Raw genomic sequence first — 9,718 nt, 5'->3', positions numbered from 1 at the left:
GTGTTTTGCATTTCATTATATTCATTATCATTATTTACAGCCCATACCATAGATATATCCATCTTATGAGATAACATTAAATCTCTATGAGATAATCGACACTGATTATCCCATAAAGCGTACTGTGATACTTTCTTCATAAGATGAAGTGGTCTGCACAGCTTGGCCGGCGGATTTCTTAATGACTGGAATATCATTCATTCTGGGTTGCACCCTCTCTCGCATCCTCATCAACGTTTAAATATGTAATTTTTCTTTAAGATGATGTAAGACATTACTTCATGGGACGATTACTCCCCCCCCCCCCCCCCCCCAAACAACACACACACACACACACACACACACACACACACACACACACACACACACACACACACACACACACACACACACACACACACACACACACACCCCCCCCCCCCCCCCCCCCCAATCCCTCGCTGAGTTTGGAGCCACTCTCCTCCGTAGCGCAATGTGCCGACGCACTGTGAGCGCACACCAGGACTCAGATTCCCGCTCTCTTCAAACGCATCTTCACGAGGGGACGGCTGCGCGCTCTCTCTCTGCCTCCCGTTCTCGAGCCACGATGCTCGTGTGCGCAACGATGATCTCGGACTGAAATAATCTCAAGAAGAGCAGAAGTAGGGCAAAGTATTACCATTCCAAGAAAACTAAAATTGCATACTAGAAAAACAAACGAAGAACAAACAACAATAAAAACAACGTAAATATGTCGTATTTTTAAATCGTTGACCATCTCCGGATTACTATTTCTCAATGAAGTCTGAGTAACACCATAGCCTATTGAGGGGGTTGTGTCTGTACAATGCGTTCAGCGGCAGTCTGGATCAACGCGAGTGGGGGAGAACGCGCCCTCTGCGAGCACACTTACGCGTGGAGTTAGAGGATATGGACACACCTTAGGATGTTACAGGAGAGACCGAAGGTGAGCAGAGTGCTGTAAACCAACGCTCCTCGGTCGTGTGCGTGTGTGTGCGTGTGTGAGTGAGTGCGCCTGCAGCATCATGCAGCTGGCCATCCTACCCTGAACTTCCAGATCATCTTAAAATCAAGCGTCGTCTTAAAAACTCGAATCCTTTTATAAAAATGGCATTAAGTGAAACGAAGACACAAGAGCAAGGGTCAGTTGCGAACCCTCAACCGGACGTGATCGAGCTCAACGTAGGGGGGCAGGTGTACTACACCCGTCACGCCACTCTAACCAGCAGCCCCAATTCTTTATTCGGCAAACTGTTCTCCATCAAGAAGGGCTCCTCTAACGACCTGGCCCGGGACCCCAGAGGACGTTTCTTTATTGACAGGGACGGTTTTCTATTTCGTTATGTGTTGGATTACCTCCGAGACAAGCAGGTGGTCCTGCCCGACCACTTCCCCGAGAAAGGAAGGCTGAAAAGGGAGGCTGAGTATTTTCAGCTGCCCGAATTGGTCAAACTTTTGTCATCGGACGATTCCAAACTAGTGTCCGATGACTGCAGTGATTTTGAAGATGGCTCGCAGGTCAGCGAGCACAGGTTCCTGTCATCCTACTCTTTGGACCGCAGGTACGGCTACATCACGGTTGGCTTCAGAGGGGCGTGCGCCACGGGGGGCAGGGAAAGCCAAGTAGACGCCAAAGCCAAAAAGGTGCCAAGGATCTTTATAAGCGGCCGCATTGGCTTGGCCAAAGAAGTGTTTGGAGACGCCCTGAACGAGAACCGGGATGCTGATAGGCCACCGGACCGCTACACCTGCCGGTTCTTCCTTAGGTTCAGACATTTGGAGAGAGCCTTCGACATGCTGTCCGAGAACGGCTTCCACATCGTAGCCTGCAATTCGTCCCTCACCTCGTCCTCGATCGGTCATTACGCGGACGACAGGGTCTGGTCCAATTACACACAATACGTGTTCTACCGTAAGTGAAGATTTCCTCCTATAAAAACCAACGACACGCCCATAAACCCCATTCATGTATTGGCCCAAATTGAGACGCTTAAGAGGTCAGTGTAGTTAAACCCTATCGCAAGGAGGCAGGATTGAGTTCGATCCTCCTACTCCCCATGGTCTCAGCAGCATCACATCGACCTCAAACTTCTCTGCTCAATCTGGTTTCAGAGGCAAAGTTGCCCTCTGACCTCATGGAAGCTGAGACGACCGACTCCATGTTAATATTGGCTACAGACTGACTGACTTGTGCATGGTGGGGCTGTGCTATCAATAAATTACAGGGTTAGTAAGATGTTACAGTCAGGGCTTTTTTATTCACTTAGAAGGCTAATGCGGAAAAAAAAGTCGATGCGTCTCCAAATGCCCTCACTGGCAGTAATGTTTTTCATTTCTTTCATCAGAGAGGGAGGAGATGGAACATATGGCCAATTAAAAAGCACTCTGTCCATTATTCTAAATGGCTCCCTTTGGAAAACTGCTAAGAACATGCATTTGATGGGATGGTGTGTGTCTGTGTGTGCTTGTGAGTGGGAGTGTGCATGTGCTTGCCTGCTTGCATGTTTGTGTGTGTGTGTGTGTGTGTGTGTGTGTGTGTGTGTGTGTGTGTGTGTGTGTGTGTGTGTGTGTGTGTGTGTGTGTGTGTGTGTGTGTTTGGTGGGGGGGGGGGGGGGGGGGGGGGAGTCTCAGACACAAGGTTTACTAATGATCTGCTCCATTCGTGTCAGTAGTACTAACAGTTGACTTTAGTATTAAAAGCTGTCGTAGTGTTAACTGTACGAGTATTGACTGAAGCAGTACTGACTGTACTAGTATTTACTGTAGTAGTCTGGCCTGTAGTAGTATGAACTGTTGTAGTATTTGCTGTAGTCGTCTTGACTGCAGTACGAACTGAACTAGTGTTCACTGTAGTAGTATTCACTGTAGTAATATTTACTATCGTAGTATTGACTGTTGTAGTTTTGTCTGTACTAGTGTTAAATAAAGTAGTATTGACTTGTCAGTGGTGAAACTGCACTAAAATAGGTGTGTGTCCGACCCATATAGATGAGGCAAAGCCCCTTCTCGCGTACTTCCCCGGACTCTACCAGGCACCACATGCTGTAGTACAGGAGCATGCAGTGTGATGCTTTCCGCATCCCCCGTCACACACATAGACACACCCATAGACGCATTAGTGGTATAGAGGGCCACGGGAAAAAATAAGACACCAGCTAGAGAATGAACTCGGGACAGATGATGGATAGGCAAAATGAGTAGAGAGAGGGAGAGAAAGAGAGCTAGAAGAAGAGGGAGAGAGAAGGAGAGAGAGAGAGAGAGAGAGAGAGAGAGAGAGAGAGAGAGAGAGAGAGAGAGAGAGAGAGAGAGAGAGAGAAGGAGAGAGGGAGCACAGAGCGTGGCGGTAAGTAGGAGACAGTGGGGAGGAGGAGGGAGATAAGCAGAAGGGACTTAAGGGCCCGTGTTGTAGGAAGGGAGTGTGAACGGGAGAAAGGTGAGAGGATGGAGGAGTTCGGGGCTTAGTCACGGAACTAAGGAACTCAAACTTGTTCATGGCACCAAGAAGAACGGACAGAAAAGAGGAAAGAATCCAAAGCAGTAGACAGACTAAGGCCCCCGTGGTGGTGGTGGTGAGGACAGTGTGGGTGGGAGGCCGATGCAGACAGGGATAAAGAGAGAGAGAGCAGGAGAGAGAGAGAGAGAGAGAGAGAGAGAGAGAGAGAGAGAGAGAGAGAGAGAGAGAGAGAGAGAGAGAGAGAGAGAGAGAGAGAGAGAGAGAGAGAGAGAGAGAGAGAGAGTTTATCGAGGACGAAGGAGACAGAGGAGATGAGAGAAGGCAGGTCTCACCAACATCCCCCCCCCCCCCCCCCCCCCCAATGCTGGTGTGAGAGAGAGAGGGGGGAGAGAGAGGAAGAGAGGGAGGGAGTTCATCGAGGACGAAGGAAACAGAAGAGGAGAGGGCTTGTATCACCGACCGACCTCCCTGCAGCGGGGGAGAGAGGCGTGGGGGAGAGAGGGAGAGAGAGAGAGAGAGAGAGAGAGAGAGAGAGAGAGAGAGAGAGAGAGAGAGAGAGAGAGAGAGAGAGAGAGAGAGACAGGGACACGGATGGAGAGATGATGGGATTAATGAAGAGTGGACAAGGTGAGGGCAAACGGAAGCATAGCCGGGAAGGGTTCCGAGGCAGGGGCTGACTGGAGATGATGGATGGACATATCAGGAGCAGCCAGACACGGTGTGGGAGAGGGTGAGAGATAGGGAGAGATAGGGAGAACGAGAGAGAGAGACAGAGAGGGAGAGAGAGAGAGAGAGAGAGAGAGAGAGAGAGAGAGAGAGAGAGAGAGAGAGAGAGAGAGAGAGAGAGAGAGATAATGAGAGATGGAAAGAGAGGGAGAGCAAGAGAGAGAGAGTGACAGAGAGAGAGAGAGAGAAGGAGAGAGATAGAGAGAGAGAGAGAGAGAGAGATAAGGACAGAAGGAGAGAGGTTTACAGAGAGTGAGCGAGAGAGAGAGATAAGGAGAGAGAGGAAGAGCGAGAGAGATAAGGGAGAGGGAGAGGGGAGGGACAGGGAGAGAGTGACAGATAATGGGAGATAAAGTCAGGGAGAAAGAGAGTGTGAGAGACAGACAGAGCGAGAGACAGCAAGAGGGAGAGAGAGAGGGGGATGGAGAGAGAGAGAGAGAGAGAGAGAGAGAGAGAGAGAGAGAGAGAGAGAGAGAGAGAGAGAGAGAGAGAGAGAGAGAGAGAGAGAGAGAGAGAGAGAGAGAGAGAGAGAGAGAGAGAGAGAGAGAGAGAGAGAGAGAGAGAGAGAGAGAGCTCCCGTCTCCATAACTTCACAGCGGTCAGCATCCATCATTAAGAGCAAACATTGCAGCATGGTTCCGGATGTGGGATGTGATGGCTGGGTGACGGAGGGATGTGGGTGAGGATGTGGGTGGAGATACGGGTGTGGATGTGGGTGTGGGTTATAGGTGGGGATATGGGTGCGGATGTGTGTCTGGGGAGGATGCACATAGTATAGTGTGTTACAAAGTTAAATAAAACACTCCATTCAATGAAATTCGCAATGAACAATTGTATATGCTCAAATGCCTGGAGGAAAACATAAGGTCTTGAGGCAATCAGATGAAAACAGCAATATTTATGTGAACCTGATTTGACCAAATCACCGGGACACTGGCTCTGGGGTGCTGAAACAAAGAATAGTACACATAATCACATGAGAGATGGCATTATGTGCTGTGTGAAAACATGCACATCCTGCAAAGGGTAACCTAGAGAACGGCTATCAAGCCGTGCTGTTGGGCCTTCCTGCCATCTTCCACTTCATTTGTGAGCGGAGCCTCAAAAAGGCCCATTTGAAATAATCATCCACTCATTGCTGGGAAGTGCTGGGCCGATAAAGCTCCAGCCCTAGGTCATCTGAGGGCTTCCTGGTGAAGTGAAGACGATGCACTGTCTTCACTTGGATGGAGTCCAGGCCAGCATTAGGGCTTATAGTATCTAGCCCTTGGTTTCACTCAACTCTTCTCTCCGTTGCAACACAGTCAATACACCGGTGGATTCCTTGTCACCCAATCTTTAAATATAATTTGCTGTAGATACACTATACTGTTTATATCTATGCCTGCATATTATGTAAGGAAAATGGATTTCTATAAATAAATCATTGATAAGGGTTTTTTTGTTGTTGTTGCACCTGACAGTAACGATATATAATTCATATTGAACTGGTTGGGATGCATGTTAGCCTTTAAAAACCTCCAGCGTATGGGACTAACAAATACACAATTTAATCACAAACAGTTGGAGAACTACAAAGTGTTTCACCGTCATTAGCCCGGTGACCGACAGACAACAAGACACCAATATCCTCCCAAATGACAAGAGACATACAACGAGTCATGGGACATGAGTCACATGATCCATTCTCATGGTAAAGTCCACCATCACTGACAACGTAAGTGGCTGAGGTTGGGCCACAACTGAATTATTCTTATTTTATTAATTGGTTAGTTAGTAGGCATAGATATCAGCTAGTAATTGGTTCTTTGCTTTGATAAGATAATGCACATCACTATGGATAAACCAATGAAGTTGACAGATTCCTTCAAATTGGGTACCTGCTGATCACAAATATAGTGCAGTCTTTTTTGACAGACTGCATATTCCAGTTACCGCTATAGTGAGAAAACACAGTAGTCAATGTCATTTGCATTGAAATGCATTGCATCTTTGTTTTTTTTACAGAACTTGTTTCATATTAACCTGACATTGCGGACTTGCTGTCAAATGACATCTCGCTGTTGGATTCATGTGTCAGGGGATTTGTAAAAGTGCAACTGTATAAGTACTTGTCAGAGTTGCAACCCGGTCAGCATTGATTTAGCACGTCAGACGCATACAAACTATTTTTTGTATATCTATTGCATATACTTTGTACATATTGTCTTGTTTCTTCATTCTGATACAGGCTTTACGATTTTTATACTCGCAGTAATATCAATTTTTATCACCCAAACAGGATTATCAGCACCACATCAAGCTTAGAAAAGAAAATTAATATATTATTTTAACTATAATACACTTAATAAGATGGTCTTAACAGATGAGTTTCCCACCAAGGGAGAGCGGACGGTTTGTCAATAAGAATTGAAGAGTGTCCCTTATGAGGAATATTCTTTAGATAATAATGATGACCTTACAGCTCTACTTATTGATTAATCTGGCCTCCTTTTGGCCCTTTGCACCAGACTCTGTGTTGTTAATCATCTCTAGGGGCCGGTGAAGAGGATTACCTAATTAAAGAGCTATCTGAGAACTGAAAACACAAGTGTTTCACAATGACACTCTGGAGAGCTGCATCCAATTATCCCCTTTTTATACAAAAACCAGCACATGTTAAAACAGTTTGAACAGATGGACTGTTGCTGTATATTCTGCCCTTATTTCCGTCCACAGTATCTTCCGTCCAGCAGCATAAGCAGTGGCGGCGTTAGTGTCATTTTGTCGCGCTTTGCTAAAGCGCAGTTTCCCTGCATCGTCTCACTGTGCGAGTCAAGCACTCAAACTCCAGCTTTAAGAAAAGCAACTTCTGATGGAATAATTCCGCCGCAAGAGCAGAATTATAATTCAGAATGGCAGTGAACCGAAAAAGAATTGTGATTGTTACAAGATCTTGATAATGAATAAAACAATCATAACCGACGAAAACAGCAACATATACATATATTTACATCAATGGCTCAAAGGCAACACTGAACACAGATGGTAACAACAGAGAACCTGTCTTTGCACTACGAAAGGGTCAGGCCAGGGAGTGATGACTTTATCCCCAGGCCCCACCCCACCCCCACACCTCCTAAAGCGCTAGGCGCTATGTTGTGTGTGGGAAATAAGCACCATAAATAGGTGGAGACTTATTACGCACGCCAGCTGGTGAACTCCTTCTATAAAAAAAAAGTGCAATTCTCATCCAGGCCTATGAATGAGACGATTTGCCGCTGATAATGGACCTTGCACAATGGCCCACAAGTCAACAGGGGACGCAAGGTAGGGGAAAGCAATCCATCGCCTGGGCGCAACGGAGGTAGAGATTGGGCTGTCCCACGGCTCCCTGGCAGCCTGCACGGAGCCGGGATGGATCGGTAGTGCTTGCTGGAGATGGATGCAGCTCTCATGAATAACTCACACTAGCCTCAAAGCAACGGGCCCGTGAAGTGGCCAGGCCCAGTAAGCTATGTGTGTCTGCGTCGTTCCCTCATGATGTAAGTACTGAACCTTGAGAGCTCCAAGACTGGCTTATCCTGCAAGCCTTTTTTGAATCTGTTTCGTAAAGGCCACTAGTTTCTATTTATAAAAAGCTGTTCAATCACTTTTCATGATGCTTAGGACGGAGTGTGTGGAAATTTTAAGATCCTTATTCGTTAAAGAAGGAGAAGGAAAGGTGCATGGAGAAGAAGAAGAATGAATGTGAATCTGAATGTATGGAAACCCTACCATTATTTTTGTAGCTCGGGATTTGATCCAGGGTTTAAGACTCTTTACCCATAATCCCCATCGTACAACACGATGCCACTCTGAATAACCCACAGAGTGTTTGTGTTGGAGTCAAGGCGTTGCTTTGTGTATGCAGCCAGGTCTCTGTAGACAACGGCACCTGCTCTCATGCAACTTCAGCTTCCATAAATGAAGTAAAGTGTAAAGCCAGCTAGCAGAAATCCATTGACCCTGAATCTTCTCTGCCAATTAGCAGCTGCAGCGGCTGACACTCTGGCTCCTGGCCATTCTTTACACTTTGTTTGACCTCCAGCTCAGCTTCATCAGCTGTATTTTACAAGGCAATGATTATTTGCATCATTGATCCACCACAATCCACGAGATAATGTCTCGGCTCCAGAGTGATTGTATTGCCATGTGTAGGTGCTTCGTCTGGAACAAATGGGATCTCTGTGTTCCCCTTCTCCTGTCACTGTGGGGCTCTGAGAAGGTTTTAAAATGCACTCGGAGAGGACCTGCCCCCCCTCCCCTCCCCTCCACTCCCCTCCACTCCCCTCCCCTCCCACCTCTCACAGTGTGTCCCCCCCCCCCCCCCCCATGCTCCAGGGGCATCCAGTCCGCCTCCGTGGCGGTTAAGCGCTTACGACATGCCCTCCCTCGCCTCATCTCGGACACATCTCCTTCCATCAAGTCCCTGATGAGGGCATGAGGACAAGAGGGGGGGCGACGGCGGCGGGGCCAGCGGTGTCTAGGCCTTCGCCCGCCGGGGGGAGGGTGGCTGACACATGCACTCTCCAGTCTGTCCGCCTCGCTTGTTCGTCTCCCTTCGTCGGGACGCAGCGCCGTTCAACCCACCCGTCGCGGCCCCGGTCGCAGTCGTCCCCCCCCCCCCCCCGCCCAGCTTCTGGTAGTAGATCAATCTGTTGAACGCGGGTGTCACGATCAATCAGACGATAGAATTGTCCCTGCATGGGTTCACGGAGAGCAGATCATTTGGAGGCCCCAAAGTCATTACAGTGAGGGATAAGAAGAGAGAGAGAGAGAGAGAGAGAGAGAGAGAGAGAGAGAGAGAGAGAGAGAGAGAGAGAGAGAGAGAGAGAGAGAGAGAGAGAGAGAGAGAGAGAGAGAGAGAGAGAGAGAGAGAGAGAGAGAGGTAAAGAGGGGGAGAGGGAGAGAGATAAAGAGAGGGAGAGAGAGAGAGAGAGAGAGAGAGAGAGAGAGAGAGAGAGAGAGAGAGAGAGAGAGAGAGGTAAAGAGAGGGAGAGGGAGAGAGATAAAGAGAGGGAGAGGGAGAGAGAGAGAGAGAGAGAGAGAGAGAGAGAGAGAGAGAGAGAGAGAGAGAGAGAGAGAGAGAATAACTGTATGACATCTCCCGTTGTGGACGCAAGTGATTATTGGGTGAAGCTGTTACTTCTCATCAAAGGCACCGAAGGGGGGGCTGCTTCCAAATGAAGGAGCTCTGTGGGTGCGAACAAGTATGGATTCAGAAGTGGAGGAAAATCTTTCAGATGTTATTGTAGATATTTGTGAGGTTATGGACATTATACCTGCCGGGATGACAGCTTTATTCACAGGTCAAGGCGAGGAGAGACCTGCTGAAATGACTCTTTACAGAGAAGCCACTCAGAACATTTAGCCTGCCACTGCAATGACGCGTCGTTTCCTTCGCAGACTTTGTTCCTCCCTCTCGCAAGGCCGTTCTGGCCTAATTTGCGAGTTAACGAGCACGTAAACAGCCGCCATCCCGCGGCAGTAGCTTTGATAATTTGGTTGAATTTTGGT

At 47.9% G+C, this 9,718-nt stretch overlaps 1 protein-coding gene across 1 annotated transcript in view; it reads left to right on the top strand.

Annotated features, from left to right (window-relative positions):
* Positions 1 to 473: 473 nt before the first annotated feature.
* The window catches only part of LOC115551822 (BTB/POZ domain-containing protein KCTD16), a 14,499-nt gene continuing 5,254 nt past the window's right edge, over positions 474 to 9,718 (top strand). The window contains exon 1 of the mRNA XM_030367376.1: positions 474 to 1,912. Coding sequence (XP_030223236.1) covers positions 1,108 to 1,912 — 805 coding nt within the window. The 5' untranslated portion in view covers positions 474 to 1,107. The remainder of the gene's footprint in view (positions 1,913 to 9,718) is intronic.

Source organism: Gadus morhua, chromosome 10 (genome assembly GCF_902167405.1).
Source record: "Gadus morhua chromosome 10, gadMor3.0, whole genome shotgun sequence".
Taxonomy (NCBI): domain Eukaryota; kingdom Metazoa; phylum Chordata; class Actinopteri; order Gadiformes; family Gadidae; genus Gadus; species Gadus morhua.
Note: the sequence above shows the minus strand (reverse complement) of the source record. Positions and strands in the feature narration are given on the sequence as shown.